Raw genomic sequence first — 16178 nt, 5'->3', positions numbered from 1 at the left:
CCACACCCCCTTGGAATCAGCTTTTGTTTTGTCAGAGGAGAAAAACATGCACACGTTTAAAAACAATATGCTACTTATTGTTTGTTTTATCTACAAAATCTCTTGCACAATTAACTTAATTTGTTTTGATCACTTTACACTTATTTTGGAATCCACCCCAGTAAACGTAATTTTCCTAATGACGAGTGAGTGGAGAAGGACCGTATTATTTCAAGTAAGCGCATTCCCACCAAGTTCACTCCTCGCCGACTGTCCTCGATTAACTTTTTCCTTTTTCAAAGGAGGCAAGAGAGGACGGAGGAGGTGAGCAAATCTAATTGATAAAAGGCCCATGAATGGAGAAGAGATTTCATTACCAGAGGGGGGCACTGTTAGACTACAGAGAGACTTTTGAAAACATACAGAAGACCCAAACTAACACTCAAGCAGAGCCAGCCCTGGGCATAAGTGACATAGGCGCTTGACCCACGGCCTTTATGGTGCCCCCAACTAAAAAAAAATGAGTCGGGGACTCAACTTAATGTTGAGCTTTAGAATAGGATAATACACAAGGTGCAATGTCGTGCATTTTGCATTAGCAGTTTTCCTCTTGCTATGTAAACTTGTAGTAATTACCCACCGGGCACGAAGGGCATGTGTGCATGAGCCCCCTTTGATTTGGTTATTCACTCTCAATCAGATATGATATTAACATGCTATAAGTCATGGAAAAATATGTAGAATTTCAGTAAATATTCTGTACAACTGCACATTTTTCTCTCTGCGCCATGGCAAAATGTGTAGAATTGCAGGAAATTAAATTTAAAACTTTAAATGTTTCCCTCTGCTGTCAAGAGGGCCCCCAAACGGGTAAGGCAGGCCCTGCACTTAAGATTTACATTTTCCATTCATTAAAATCCTTCCAACTCCCTATTCATATCCCCAGATTCTGCATTGGAATTTGCAGTGACCTTGGCAAAGTGGTGTCATATCCCATATTTCTTCCACAGAACTAAAGGCTGTTCATGTCATACAGGAGATTGGCCATACAAAAAAGGCCAACGTCTAAGCCCGAAGGAAGTGCTCTGACTGTGAGGATGAAAATCCATTAGACTTGGAACAGCTGCTCTTTCCATGCTCTGAAAATCAACATAATACAGTTTAGTAGGACAAATAGTGCCACCTCTGGAAAAGTAGTGATAATGATGATACAGGCTATTCTTATAGTCCCATCCTGTAAATATGTTTTAGCCGACTGTACTTTTTTAACATCGATATACGGTATAGCTCAAGACGATACAATTTGTGAGTCGTCTTAATATACATTTCAACAATACCTATAAAAAATACAAACAGTGATAGCCTCCCTGATGTATTTAAATGACAGCACTGTTGTAAAAAGTTCATCTTTCTCAGCAAAAAAACAACATGTATTTGCCTCTTAATCTTCAGAAAGCGTTCCTGTCATTGGGGCCAGTCATTTTTCAGCCACTTCCATTGTTTCCTACGAGGGCCTGTGGCAGCACGCAGACATCCTGCCTCTCGGTCTGCGGTGAAGGTAACAGGATAGCCCCGGCCAGGGTTGGGCTTGTCATCGATGAGATCATTGAGAAGTCATCAGAGCGTCTCCTGTTTTAATTTGACCCTAATCTGATGGCTAATGTAAGAGCATTTAGTCACCAGTAATACAGCAGAATATCTAAAGAGAAATCACCTGTGGTGATGGATGAAGATCAGGACTGCATATCGGAGTTTTACATGTATTATGTACAGATTTATTTAGGCGTGAAAAACCATGAATGTATTAAATGAAGAATGTATTCTGAATTGACTCACCTGGATAAATAAAGGTTCAATAAAATGAACCACCTCAGTGGGGAATGTGAAACGATAACAATGTTATCTTTGTCTCATGTGTTCAAGAGTTCAAGATAGTGAATGATAGAAACTGAAATTGTTCAGCCAAAGTATAAAGAAACATTAAGGATAAAATGTTAAGATGTTACTATGGATATACTATATATTTATAAGATGTTGTTATGGAAATACTATATATTTATAAGATGTTGCTATGGATATACTATATATTTATAAGACGTTTATTCTATACATTTATAAGATGTTACTATGGATATACTATACATTTATAAGCTGTTACTATGGATATACTATATATTCACCTCTTCCTAGTCTGAGCATTTAAAATACAAATTTAGCGTGATTGTTGATAGAAAAAGATGTCCAGTACAGAAAAATAATGGCATTTCAAAACACAATACATTTATATAATACCAAACAAAAAATCAGCACCTTTTCTAAATGTTAGTTCATATCCTCATTGAATAACAGAATGAATAAAACCAAGGATGGGGTATTTAGTCAAGTTGCCTCAACCATGATGAGGTCTTAGGGACCTGTTTGCAAAAGCCATGCAGAGAGAAAGAGTCATATCAGTTGCTCTCTCTGTCGTCAGTGTTCTGTGTTTGTGTCTGCAGTGCTGATGTCTCTTCTCCTCCTGACCTGGCCACAGTGCTATGGATCTCAGCCTCGTGCTCCCTGGCCTTGGCCCTCAGCTTGGCAATGCTACAGCAGCGGAACTCTTCTGGACTGGGCCCCTCCATCCCCTCCCATTCCCCTGCTGGCCCCTGAATCATGGTGGTCATCACAGCAGAACGAGGTACTTTAGTCCAGGGATAGCTTCCTTTCTCCTGCCTCCTCTCCCAGTGCTCGCCGTCAGAGCTCTCTAGCTCCGGTAAGCTCTTGTTGGGTTTGTCTGTTGTGTCATCTGCATTGTCCTTCCTGAGAAAGGGCTCTCCTAGCTGGCCCTGCAACTTCAGCTGCCTCCGCATCTTAGCCCGGCGGTTCTGAAACCACACCTGGTGAAAATGGAACCAATGTAATATGTAGTATATGAGAGAGTGAAATCTCTTACAATGCAAAACATTAGTTTCGAAAAAAAATTCAGTATCCACTAGATTTAACAGTTTTTTTGATGTATTCATAAACAAATAATATATATATATATATATATATAATACAGTAACATTGTGGCATGAAAGCTGATAGAAACAAAGATGGCTTCTAGAAATCAGAGTTCATGCATTAGTGACAATGGTTTGGAATGAAGAGGGTGTTGGGACCGTACCTGCACTCTGGCCTCGATGAGGTCCAGTCTGAGGGCCAGAGCTTCCCTCATGAAGACGTCAGGGTAGTGGGTGTTCTCAAAGGTCTTCTCTAGCTCCTCCAGCTGACAGCTGCTGTAGTTGGCCCGAGCACGACGTTGCTTCACTGGCCTCTGTTCATCTGGAAAGCACAGCACAACCGCCAATTACACAATCGCCAACGGTTGACAAGGAACTAATGGCTCTAGATTGGATAATTAGCGCCGCCGTTCATTAGGCCCTCTTTAACCGTGCTTGATAATTGATTGTTTGTTAGGAGCTGTTAGGAAAATCTTTTGTAAACATTTACACTGCCATTAGACAGTGCTCAATGAGTCTCTATGAGAAAATAAATTCTACCAACTAATAAGCCAACACGTATCTGTAATAAATTGTCACACATGAATGTAAATATCCATGTGCTCTCCAAAGTTACAGTAATTCTGACATTCTAAGGCAGACTGTTGGTTGGAACTCACCCATGCTGGCCGTGAACTGCCCCATCCCAGCTGCCTGTGTGGCCAGGAACAGAGCCTCTTTGCAGGGCTCTGGTTGCAAGTAACTCCGCAGGGACTCATAGCTGATCAGGGGCCCAGGGATCAGGATCTGTGGAGGGGAGCCCAGTCTGGTGGGGAACGCAGGGAATAAGTGAGCTGCGGAGGAGTGGAAGACTGCAGGTAGAAGAGTGGAGACCAGCTGCCCAGGGCCAAACATTATCCAAAAGCTCTTAGGAGTCCAGACAGAGTCTTAAGTGTCAATCCACTGGTATAAAGGGAACAGTCTGATACCAAAACAATGGGACGTATCTCAGGAGCACTTCACAACATCAGACTAAACATTCTTGTTGAGGTTGGCACAAGATGGAGCAGAGCCAAGTCTTGAGGCTTCTTTACCACAGTGAAATCAAATAGGGCTGTTAATGAAGTACATCACCAGATCCAGAATGAAAGAAATCACACTATCTTCCACCATCAATTCTGAGGGATGAATTGCAGTCATCAACCATACACTGACTCTCAATCCAGAAGGCTACCTAAGATGAAGGTTGAAATGGAGACTCAGGAGGAGTTCAGGTGAGATGCAGGTGATGGGTGGGGAGGCGAGAGAGGACTGCACTCAGCAGGTAAGGGGGTCTCACCTTAGTCTGGTGAGGTTCTCTCTCCTATCCTGCTGTTCCCCCCTCCTTCCTTAGCAGTCACATGACTCACAGTGGGCCCAGACTGACTCCTGGGTGTGAGAGAGAGGGCTGGGCTTCAGAGAAATGGAGACAGGAATGTGAATCTGACCCATGATCCATCTCCGGGTAGATTTTCACACCACGGTATCATTCAATCAAAGTCCATTTAGAAACACAATGTACACTTTATCTTCTTCAACACACCAATTACATACAATGTTTGCATTCAACTTACATTATAGCAGCACCTTCCACTCTCAATTTAATGTTGCACTCTGCATGGATTTGGTGTCTGAGGTTTACTTTGAACAAGTTAAGACATCTTTTAGCTTCGTAAATTTCAATCAAAGTGATGGATCAGACATCAAAGTGTGGAAATGACATAAAAAAACAACAACGCTTGAACGTTCAGTTGAACACGTACACCACAAATATTTGAGAATATCGCTCGTCTTTCAATGAATAGTTGTCAAGCAGAAGAAGAAGAAACAATTCCGATGACAAACTGGTACAGCCCTTCAGAGAGGATCAAAACAGGCTCGAAGGTGCCAAACACAGAGCCACTGTTGCCAAGGTAAACAAGTTCACGCTAATTACACCACCTAATTGACATGAAGTTGAATGATGACAATTAGCTGGATCGAAAATGTTTACCTAACACTTATTTCCTGATCTTGATGTTCATTTTGGATGTTAGATACACACTAAATGCAGTCATTATACACCACAGAAATGTATGCAATTAAAAATAATTGCTTTCCTAATAGCTAGGTCTAATCTTTCAAATGAAACGTTCAACAAAAACAATGGAAATGCTGTCATTAAATGACTAAAGTGGTCCCATCTAGTCTCTACTAGTCTTCCATCTAAAATAGGCTCACCTGTTCAAATAGAAGGTATTGTTTGGTCTTCGGGCTGAAGACAGAGTTCACTGACAATGGCTGTGGGTCAGGGCTCCTTGGCCTTTGAAAACAGATTGAGCTTTTGGAATTTGCACCTATTTCATGTCACCCAGATTTGTATTTTTTTATTAAAACGTCTCCTCTTTCTCTCCAAGTAATATACACAATCCTAACATAAAGACTATAACAAATACATTGACATAGAGATTCCAATCAATAGGGAATTAATGGGAATAATGATCACCGCAAGCGTTGGAATTGTAAATATTGTGAATTTGTATGATTGTTTGCAGGGCTCCCTTGGGTTCAATGGGATTTTCCAAGTTGAAATACATTTAAATAACATCAAATAAACCTATAAAAAGGTATTACCAGTGTTATACACATATGCAAGCAGGTTTGGTTACTGTGTAATAAGTTAGAGTTACTCAATCTCTCTTTCATGTCATCAGGTAAACTGTCCCAAATCACAGCTTAGTACGGGGCCTCAAAGTAAATCTCCACACATGCTGGAAGGAAGGTAATACAGCACTGTACTCCAACAGACCGTGACAGAGAGAGAGCATTCTCTCACATAAGAGCTACACGTATCCACTACAAAACGTATACACAATAATTAGGTCTCATACGATCACACACACACTCTCTCTCACACACACACATGCACGCACACAGACAGAGAGACACACACACACTCTTTCTCTCACATAGTCAACTCACGTTACTGTGCATACTCTTAAAGATCATCCACACCTTTCCCAAGCAGCCCAGCTGTGGCCCCAGTGTTGAAGGATCTCTGATGAGTTGATCATGATGGGTACTGACTGTCTATGATGTGAATGAAACACAGGTGTGTCAATTAATCCGGAGATACGCATCACCTAACACACCCCGCTAAATGCTTATCGGATCAGACGGCGGCTAGAACACGCCACTGTCATGGTTGTCACCACAGACTGGCGGTTTGAACTGCATACCTTTGATCAGTTCCAGAACATCAGCAGGAGACATCTGGCCAAAGCCATGCTCCCAACACCAGGGGAAGGTGAATCACTGTCTAATCAGAGGACAGCACCTCTCTCTCCTCTCCTGTGGGGCTTTCATCCACACCTGTTCAAACACTTAATAAAGCCGACGCACAGGTATAGAGGTCAATAGACAAACATCAGAAATGCCTGGACAATCTCTATGTTAAGATGAATCTGTGAGCATGTTTATTGGTGCGTGTGACAATGAGGCATCAACGTTCACTCTGCTCCAGCAGCCCCCAGTCATTTCTTGGCTTTGCCATTTCTCCGGTCATTTCTTGGCTTTGCCATTTCTAAAGAAAAAAGGAAACTAGATTAAAAGTGTCTAGTTTGAAGGGTGGGTAAATAAACATTGTTTGTGGGTTAGCTCTGAATACTGAATGGCCATCTCTGTTCCATTTGTCCTTGGCACACAGGTAGACAGAGGGATTTCTGGGATGTCGGAAAGTGCTGTGTTTGGTCTGTCCCGGTTTCCTCTAATGCCCATTGATCCAGCTAATCGGGAGAAATTGGTGAAAAACCAGCAGGGTGGTTTAGCCATCAGTAAGGGGCTCGTGTACAAATGAGCTGCTTGTGGATAATTGAAGGAGGCATTAGGACAACAATGGCAGTGGCTCACTCCATTCTTCACTGGTCTCTCAGGTATTCCCAGGTCCCTGGATCACATGGCAGCCTGTGAAATCCACAGTAGGCTTAAATAAATATCACAGCATCATTAGTGGGCATTCAACATTGGGGGCAAAATGCACATTCTCCATGGATTTAAAAAAAAAACACCAACGTTGTTGTGCCTCATTTTCCATGACTGACTTCAGTTTGAAATGGGCTTGTTTGAGATCGTATATATGGTTTACAAATGTAAATGTAAAGGGATAGAGGACAAGAGAAGCAACACAAGGAATGTTGGAATGAGAAATGCCAATACTCTGCAGTATAAGACCAACACAAAGAGCAGCTCTTTAGGTTAGTGCAGTGTTCGGCAATACATTTACCATACCATAACAAAAGCATTCAATGTTCTTTTTAAAGGACCTTTGAAACTGGCTCAACTATCAGATTTAACTGTGGATGTGTTAGTACAGGACCTTAGATGACAGAGATTGGGAACAACGCACAATGTCATTAGAATGACACTTCAAAACATCCGACTAAAGTTCTGCCAAATGTCTTGTGAAGATGGATGATGTTCATTGGTGTCATGGGACTGTGCATATGGCTGGTGTCATTTGCAGTCTGTAATAAGCAGCAAAGAACACTGATAAGATCAACTTTTAATGAGAGCATAAGTGAAGCTTAAAGGCTTGTCACTTAACTGTCTGCTGCTAATGACTTTTCAGATTGCCCGGCAGATTTTTCAGACAGGGTCGACCTAAACTCAACATTTTTATTTCCGATTCATTCCAAATTGTCAAAAAAAAATGCCATATGAAATCACAGCAAGGTTCTCTCATCATCGGTTGCTTGTGGTTGCACTTAATCTCATTGACCAACTTGAACTTTAAATCAAAGCATGGCAGTACAATTGAATTCTGTCTGTTATTAAATGATTGTGATAGATGTGTTTGTCACATCCAGGGAAGACAAAGGGACATGTGTTTTAGAGCAGAGGAAGCCCCTATCTGCTCGATGCCTCACTCTCTCTGGTTGCTAAGAGTATCCTGCAGAGAGCAGCCTGATTGGTTTAGTCCTGGATCACTGGCTACGGGATGAAGCTGAGCCCAACCTGCTTTTCATGACAAAACGTTCAAGGGAAAGCGGCCACGATCCAAGAGCAATCACACTTTAGGCTTCAAAGTGCCTGGGGAAAAGAGAGGCGAGAGCCGGTCCACATTTCTTCCACGCCGGCCAAGTGCAACTCATGCGTGGAGGAAGACGAGATGATCTAAGGAAAGGAAGACAGGTGTGCTGGGCAGGTAGAGGCACATCGCAGCCCCTCCCAGGGGTGAGTGATAGACAAGGACTCACCCCCACCTTCCTGCACTGTCCACTTTCACATGAACTAGCAAATCAACATTAAAACAACTCTTTAAACTCATCTTTATGGGTTTGCAATCTGTGACTTTTCATAAAGCCATGATAGGGCTGTTACAAAATAGCTCATGTGCAGCAGTAAAAATGATTAACTCGGAGTATGGCACATTGAGACGGCTTTAGTACAGACCACAGCACCAGGTGCTTCTGAGGGCATCAAACGCTAGTCTGATGTGATGATGAATCAAGGCAGAGGTTATTAGCATGTCAGTGGCCCATCAGGCTAGTTAATGACAGCCCTCTCTTTCCATCTCCTCCTCCTCACTGGCTGTCACTCATCTCTGTTCCGCCTCACTGCCACCAAGCCAATAGGATGCTGGCGCCTCACCAAGAGCCCAGGCAGCTACAGCATCTGTTGCTAGCTGATGGATAACCACAAACACAACTTTCAACTCCAGACTGTGTGAACTAGAGAACACCTTACAGGTGCAATTAACTCATTAACCAAAAAACAAACTGGGAGGAGAGCACAGACAAGTAGAACAATTGCAGTAGATAGTTTAAAAGCAATAGATTTCTAACAAATTTGGAAAAGTATAGATATAAAAATACTCTCAAAACAAATGCGAGGCAACATGTTTTAAAATACAAACTAAATAATACAAGATACTTTTTTTGTGAAGAAATTGTAGCACAATTGTTTGCACTACAAGCAATAAGAAACATATTTGGACAATTAGTCAACCCATCCAAGAGTCTTTTTCAATCCAATTTGTATCCAATTGACTATGCACAGCAGCACATATAACAGTGAAAACCACGATGGTGGCAGAATCACTTGCACATTTGAAGACATATCCACCCCAAGCTTCCGATCAATTATGACATGTTAAAAGGGTAGCGAGCAGATCATTGGACATGTGTGGACCTCATTGAAGGAGGCTGCTTTCATCAGCCCCATGTGTGCAGTATGTAGAGTGGCTGTCAGTCCTAACGGACAACAGCGTCCCCTGACCCACCAGTGTGGGCATGTTCCACCTTCACATAGGATTCTCCCATCACTAACCAACTGCTTCCTCTCCATGTCTCACCATGTAATCCAACACCAGCAGAGTACATTTCAGTGCTGGCCAAAACAGCCTGCCCACATGCAGCCTTCAAAACAGCTCTTTGGTCTGTATGATTGAACAATTACTGCCTTGGTTAATTTCCCATAAATGGGTGAGGAAGGAACACTTAGCTGGGTTACCTGCATGCCTGCACGTTGTCTCGTCTACCCCTTTGACTCCATCGAGAGGGTTTCTGATGAAGTCAGTGACACTGGGCAAAACAACTCACACTTTCATGGCAAATTGGTTTCCATCGCATGCCTTTAATTTGTCTTCTACACCCCAGTGAAAAGAGTGCATAACTATGACAGCCATTTCAAACAGGATCTGGCTCAGAGAATGCATGGAATGAAATATGAAGGCACCAGGGTCTTGCTCCATTAACTGTTGCTCCGGTTCTCTTGTTTGAGGTGGTGAAACGTTGATGCCCAAAAGCAATAATTAGTTCTGCTGAAATTCCAAAGATTATGCTCCACAATTTCAGCTGGTAACTGACTTCTCTTTTAAATGTTTAAACATGCAGCACAGACACCATTTCAGTCTGAACTCTGAGGTTAGAAGCAACAGAAAAGACATGTCATATGGCACCGTGGTTTTATGTGATGTTATTCCTATTATACGACAGACAAAAATCCATCATTTCAAAAGTTTCCATTTCTGACAGTGGTTGATAGATAGTGCTTCTATTATCTTTTGAAATAATGAATACGGGCTACCACTGCAAAACAAGCATGAGTGACTTTATTATTATTCTTTTTTTTACAATAGTCATTATCACCATCTTTTGAATACTTCGATATTACCTTCGAATCAAATAATCAGTTCGTATTAATCCATAAATCCTGATGAAATGACCAAATGGATAAAAAGAAAAGAGCAGTTGCGTATGACACGAGTCTAAATCTACCAAAACGTTACGGTGACACTGCCTCCCGTCAGAGGAGAAGGACTTTTATCTCCGGGTCCTCATGTTGTTGCCTCCATGTGCAGGACCTTCATGGACTCAGAGATCATAGAGCTGGTGTCAATCTGCCCATAGATCCCCACCAAGAAGGCCTTGTGGAGTAAGATGTCTGCATGCTCTGAGGAGAAAAGCACAATGAAGCAAAACAAAAAAACATGTTTGCTTTGAGCGTGAATCCTTATACATCTTGAAAACACAGAACAGTTTACTTTCCAACTTGCGAGTTTAGATCCATAATAAGGACCAAGCACAGAAGCTGTGTAGTGCTGAGAAGATGGGACAATCATACCTTGACAGAGCAGCACGTATTCTGGCAGGTTCCTAAGCGCCGTCTGCACCACGTCAAAGTTCCCGCTGCCCATACAGTACATGAAGGTGGGCAGGAAGTCTGCTGCAGTGCTGCAGCACCACCGAAAAAAACAATTCTTACATTAGGACACACAACTTTAAGGAAACATTATTTTACATGAAAGACAACACCTTACAGATATCACTACAGCAACATTTGCAGCTAAACATTCCTAGACAACGCATCGATAAATGAATATCCAGCCAGACGACTGGCGCGCTCACTCTCTTGTTTACTATAAAAATAAGCAGAAAAATCCTAGTGTCAACATTCTGATCTTACCACGGGTTGTTCTGGATGCAGCGCAGGGCCAGGCTGAAGGCCATGTTACGACACAACTCCTCAGTAGAAGTCATCAGTCTCTGCAGGTCATTCTGAGGGCAGCGAAGGAAATTAAAACCGGTTTACTTATACTGTACAGAGTGGTGCAAAGCAGAGTGTGTGTTGGGGGATTATTTGTTTATAATAAAGGTGTGTTATTAGAAGGCGAACTTACAGTGAAGTACTGGATGATCTCAGGATTCCTCTTGGACTTGTCCTCCACCTCGGTCAGAACTTCCAGCACGTCTGAAACACAGTGGGGAGCAAAATGTTGGTTAAGTTCAGCAAAATCCCTGAAGTTCCGTGTTAAACTGACCTGAGAGTGTATTATACGTTAATGACCTTCGATGGCTTCTCCCCTGGAGATCTTCTTCAGGTACTTGGTCATGTCAGCTGCAGTCAGTGGAACGGAGGCCGAGATACTGACCATGGGCAGGGAACCAGAGGACGACTCATCTGATCGGAGGAAACCCAGAGAGATGTCAAAAACACCACATTTAGCGAGATGGTTGATTTATATGTATCTGTATGCAGTAAAAATGTGTCATTAATATATTATACATTTTTTCATTTGCCAAATTGCTGATGTGTTCACTTATGTTTTTTCATTCAAGGCAAAGTTTTCACGAGTGGATAAGCTTACCATCTCTGTCCTCTGCAGAGCTGTCAGAGGAGCCAGTCTTCACAGGCAGGGTGAGGCCGGCCAGCAGGGACTTAAGCAGCAGGTCAGGGTGCTCTGACGAGAGCCCCCTAGTGGGGCAAACAGAGAAAAACAAGTCACTCCTTCGCTGCTCCACACAATGTGAAATAACAACTAACATTAATGCAATGGTGTTGCCAATCCGAATGTCTCAATAATCATTTAAAAAAAAAAAACAGTTCAATGACTTACTGTAGGATATCAGAATGCTTCTGTAGATAGGGAATGGCTGATGCTGCATCGTGGGTAATATACTTCTGAATGAACTGCACATATTTACTGAAGACGGCCAACGGATGCATACGAGGTCTCCTAAGGTTCTGCAGGGAATACGGACCACAACATTATTAACTCCATGATCAATAAGATAGTTATTTTAATGCACAGAGCAGTTGACCTTGTAGAAATACTACTGTTCTGCGAAAACACATTAGATCCAGTCAAGATATCCAGCCAACCACAGCTGTAGCAGTGGCAACAATCTATTCTTTCTCCACCTATGAGAAGTCAAATAACTCTGAAACGCTAAAAAGAAAAACACAAGCAAATGCCACCAAACCAACTGGAAAACCCTGAGGCTGATCTGTGAGTGCGTTCCGTGTTCATTCCCTCACCTGCAGGATCTTCATGAAGGAGAGCAGGCAGTCCTGCAGCGCCCTCTGGTGTTCACCGTGGAACACTAATGGCTGCAACAGCTCCAGGATGGCCAGCACGTTGCTGAAGAATGTCAGGTGGTTCTGGCTCCGGAACTCCTGGAAGTTGAGGTGGATGCGTCCATGGAGAAGCGCTCCGATCATTGGCAAGTGTCTGGAAAGTTAAGAAAGGTAAGCTGTGATCATTCTCCAGACGTTCCACCTTACTACAGCAAAGGTGAGAACAAAAACATTCACAGGGTGGTTTTAAATAGCGTCTGTGATCGTAGCTATGGAGCTACAATCTACCATAAGAGGTGCATGAATTCATATGTCCTATGTTTGTACTGAACATGGTGTTCACCTGAGGAGGAGGACAGGGTGGGACACAGCCAGCTTCCTGCAGGCCAGGTTAGCGTCTGACATCCGGTTCTCAGCAGACTTTGTGTCTCCCGTATCGCCTAGCAACGTGACCAGACGATGAACCAGGACGTCATGCTGAGAGGGAGGGATCACACATCAGTCCTTAAGACCTCTGACGGCTTCTGTGCCAGCCAACGGCTTTGAGAAACAGTTAAGCGACTGAGCCGCCTGAAGGTCTACTCTACCTTGCATGTGGTGCCGTCGGCAGCCCCCTCGCTGCTCAGGGTGGCGTCAGGTAAGGTCACGTGCTGGATGACCTCTGGGAAGTGCAGGTAGAGCTGGAGCAGGAGGTTCTGGCACCGCTTACTCATCACACTAAGGAACACACACAATGGAGTCAGCTAGCAAACATCAGACAACAGTTTCCACACAGCAGACAGTACCAATGGTCTCCTACAACAATGCTCTCGTCTGATGTAGGCCTAGTTAGTTGGCTCATACATGTCCGACCGTCTACGAATCAACAGGATTTGTATTCACTGGTCATCACTGGCGGTGTTTTCCATAAACAGCAACAACCTTGACCAAGAGTCAGATTCCACTGTCTCTTCAACAACCATCGTGTAAATTGGAATAAACACCAGCTAATCTAGCGATGAGCCTTAAAAGAAGAGGCTTTGAAGAGAATGCCTATCACACAGGGAAATGTTTATCCCACACAAGGCCAAACACAGTCTGCTTTGTAAGATGGGTTTTAAGCAACCCATGTTTTCAGTCGCAACTATTTGTACAAGACAGCTTAGCTGTGCATAAAAATATTGTAATTGGATAGATAATTTTGCTGCTTGACCTTGGCCAGAGTTTCCCCATTAAAATTGGTTTAATAACCAGAGGCAGACTCATGAAAGAAGGTTTGGCTTCCACAAAGAGAAGTTGCACCCTGATCTCTGACAGGCAGCTAAGTCGGAGCAGGAATCCACAACACAGGCAGCACGTTTAGAGCTGTAGTCCTAATCCTCTTGGCTTTATTATAATACACTGAGCTTTTAAAGAGATCACAGAACACACGACTTCTGGTCGTTTTAATTTCACACCAATAGACCTAATTATCGCCTTTCCCCTGGTCCACACAGCGTTGTGTCTGACAGAACATTCAGTCTGTGAATTTCATCTGTTCCGTCTGGGGGTAATCTAGTGATATGGCCCCAAGTTTATCAGCTCAGTTTAAAAGAGGCCAAAGACCAAGTTCAATACTGGGGCTAATTAGGGAGGGTGAAAAATATGTCTAACTAAATGAACTGTGGGCACTTTAGTGAACCTTATGAGACCAAAATATTATGGAGTGTCATGTCTGCTGTTGCTGAAGGAACAGATGGGGTATTGAGAGAGACAGGGCATCTCTGTCTAAAGTAGATCACATAGCAAACAGATCACCCTGTAAATAGTATTAAATTCCCATTGGACAAGCCTGACTAAGTATGTCAGTCCAAGAGCCAACAACCCACCCATACCTGTCTCCCCATTTCTTTGTGCAGTTGATGAGGTATTCCGAGACTTTCTTCACTCTCACCAGGTCGCCATGGCAACAGCTGTGGAGCAGGGGCAGCCGTGACTGGATGAGGGAGCAGAAGGTGTGGTCCAGGGTGCTCTTGGCGTTGCCGGGGGCGTTGGCAGGGGGCGAGGAGTCGCCGCGGCTGTTGAGCTCAGACTCTGACATGATGAGGTCCACCAGACTGATAAGCTCCTCCGGGTTCAAACGCAGGACAAACGTATCTGTCTGTTTCTGGAGAGAGAAGGAGAGAGCACAAGAGAGAGGTGTTGGAAGCAGTCAGGCTGAGGGGGAATAGTGTTCTCTGATTTGTGTCATGTGACTGGATTAATTGAAGTCATTATTTGAGGGCTACACTGGTGTACCGTGCTACCTGTGGGGTCTTCTGGTCCCGGCCCTGCCAGATACGAGGGATGTGACTGCAGGCCCACAGGAAGTCCAGAGCAGAAGATGGGTCCAGCCTGGAGAACAGCATACACAACACCATTACAGAATATTACAATACAACTTTCACTATTTGGGAAACACTGTCAGTGTGACTACTACTGCTGAAGGTAATGATTTGGGATTGATATATTGTCTGACCGCTGGTCTTGCTGCTTGCTGAGAAGAGCACTGATGCACTGATGAAGAGTTGTCCAGTTGGACTGATGGGTCAGCAATGCCAGAAGGTATGGTCTGTAGGAGGGAGTTCCTTTACCCTGGAATAAATCACATGAAGTAAGGTGGTGAAGTACACACACACACACACACACACACACACACACACTGAGATTACCTTGTTGAGAGCAAAGAGCAGCTTCCGCTGAAGGTCTGGACACACAGATGTGACCTCAGGGTCAAGAAGTCCCAGCCAATCAACAAGCAGCCCTGAGCTGGACCCAGTCTTTGTCACCTCGGAGCTGCTGCAGAAAGGGAATTGAATAGATCGACAGGCTCAAGGTCAGGCTACATGAATGATGAATCTATACAATCCTTCAGTCAAACAAAGTGCTGATTATTAAACATACAATAGTAATATTTCTAAGGCATTACAAAACACATAAGATGCCAATGCCACAGTTAACCAGATTTGTATGTTGTTGTTTGACTAAGGGCAAAAAGACAGGTCTTGAATGATTTAGGCATGATAGAATTTACATGCTTACTTGTTTGTATCCACCTCCATTTTCACAGCTTGCTCTTCAGTCTCCTGGAGAAGCAGCGCTATCACCATGGCAACAGGGCCTGCGGTGGTAGAGCCGGTCCCCGTCTCTGTTTCAATAGTCATTAGCAAGGCCAGCAGTTCCTCCAAATATGGAGACTTCCCCTCCACTAGCCCCTGTAACACTGGGAACAACAAACAAACAGTACTGAGTGTTACGAGCTGTGATGTGATGGTTGTGCCATTCCCTCAGCTACGGTGGAACATTCAGAAGTAAAAAAACAACATGGCCATGATGCTGAGCTCAGGAAAAATCTTGTGATTCAGAGGAAAAATAAAACATTGTAGGGGCAAGTCAAAAACCACACACCAAAACTATGAACTACCAACTACCATTATCGCATTTCGACGTAACCTAGATCACCAGCTTGGCCGCAACCAGTTCAAAGTCAAAACATCCTTCATCTGGGCTTGATGGAGAGCTGAGCCCATATTGGACATAAACAAACTGTAAGCCGCTGGTCTGGTTTGGTTTCAGAGAAGAGCTTATAAACTCATAAAGGAACAGGTCAACAAAGGAAAAACAGAGACTCAGAGGCAGGAATGAAACAAACAGATCTGGGGAAATTGAGGAAACATCCAAACTGGAGCAGAAATAGTGAGGATAGTTGATGTTCTCGTCTGAGAGAGAGAGTGAACGACGCAAAGAAGTACCATACCTTTGCCTATCAGTTCCGGCTCTGCATTACATCTCTCCCCTGCCTTCAGTGTGGCGATTATAGCCCTCACGGCCACCTCGGAGTCCCTCTGATAAGCCAGGGCCTCAGCC

The 16178-nt window shown here is 43.5% G+C and overlaps 2 protein-coding genes across 3 annotated transcripts in view; both read right to left on the bottom strand.

Annotated features, from left to right (window-relative positions):
• Positions 1-2002: 2002 nt before the first annotated feature.
• On the bottom strand, positions 2003-4225 carry LOC118384785 (paired mesoderm homeobox protein 2-like). The gene is made up of 3 exons (XM_035771517.2): positions 3620-4225; positions 3125-3282; positions 2003-2855 (listed from the first exon to the last, which is right to left on the bottom strand). The coding sequence occupies exons 1-3, from the start codon at positions 3852-3854 to the stop codon at positions 2430-2432; spliced, it is 819 nt and encodes a 272-aa protein (XP_035627410.1). The 5' UTR covers positions 3855-4225; the 3' UTR covers positions 2003-2429.
• A 5815-nt stretch (positions 4226-10040) lies between these two features.
• Positions 10041-16178, bottom strand: part of LOC118384154 (integrator complex subunit 1-like) — a 31915-nt gene continuing 25777 nt past the window's right edge. For both annotated transcript variants that reach the window (XM_052490923.1, XM_052490922.1), the window contains exons 33-48: positions 16069-16178; positions 15354-15534; positions 14984-15110; positions 14791-14906; positions 14579-14666; positions 14168-14439; positions 12902-13031; positions 12658-12791; positions 12276-12468; positions 11854-11981; positions 11605-11711; positions 11304-11417; positions 11137-11207; positions 10923-11014; positions 10581-10690; positions 10041-10409 (exon numbers count right to left, since the gene is read on the bottom strand). The exon at positions 16069-16178 is cut by the window's right edge and continues 22 nt beyond it. In XM_052490923.1, coding sequence (XP_052346883.1) covers positions 10294-10409; positions 10581-10690; positions 10923-11014; positions 11137-11207; positions 11304-11417; positions 11605-11711; positions 11854-11981; positions 12276-12468; positions 12658-12791; positions 12902-13031; positions 14168-14439; positions 14579-14666; positions 14791-14906; positions 14984-15110; positions 15354-15534; positions 16069-16178 — 2089 coding nt within the window. In that variant the 3' untranslated portion in view covers positions 10041-10293. The remainder of the gene's footprint in view (positions 10410-10580; positions 10691-10922; positions 11015-11136; positions 11208-11303; positions 11418-11604; positions 11712-11853; positions 11982-12275; positions 12469-12657; positions 12792-12901; positions 13032-14167; positions 14440-14578; positions 14667-14790; positions 14907-14983; positions 15111-15353; positions 15535-16068) is intronic.

Source organism: Oncorhynchus keta, chromosome 32, assembly GCF_023373465.1.
Source record: "Oncorhynchus keta strain PuntledgeMale-10-30-2019 chromosome 32, Oket_V2, whole genome shotgun sequence".
Classification (NCBI taxonomy): domain Eukaryota; kingdom Metazoa; phylum Chordata; class Actinopteri; order Salmoniformes; family Salmonidae; genus Oncorhynchus; species Oncorhynchus keta.
This window is presented reverse-complemented; position numbering and strand designations above follow the sequence as displayed.

What these genes read in the sequence shown, in the direction of transcription:
- LOC118384785 (XM_035771517.2), bottom strand. Translation starts at nt 3,854, where the DNA reads ATGTTTGGCCCTGGGCAGCTGGTCTCCACTCTTCTACCTGCAGTCTTC. An exon ending in GCAGTTCACGGCCAGCATGG is followed by an intron (nt 3,283 to 3,619) that starts GTGAGTTCCAAC and finishes TGTGCTTTCCAG; the next exon opens with ATGAACAGAGGCCAGTGAAG. An exon ending in TCATCGAGGCCAGAGTGCAG is followed by an intron (nt 2,856 to 3,124) that starts GTACGGTCCCAA and finishes CATTTTCACCAG; the next exon opens with GTGTGGTTTCAGAACCGCCG.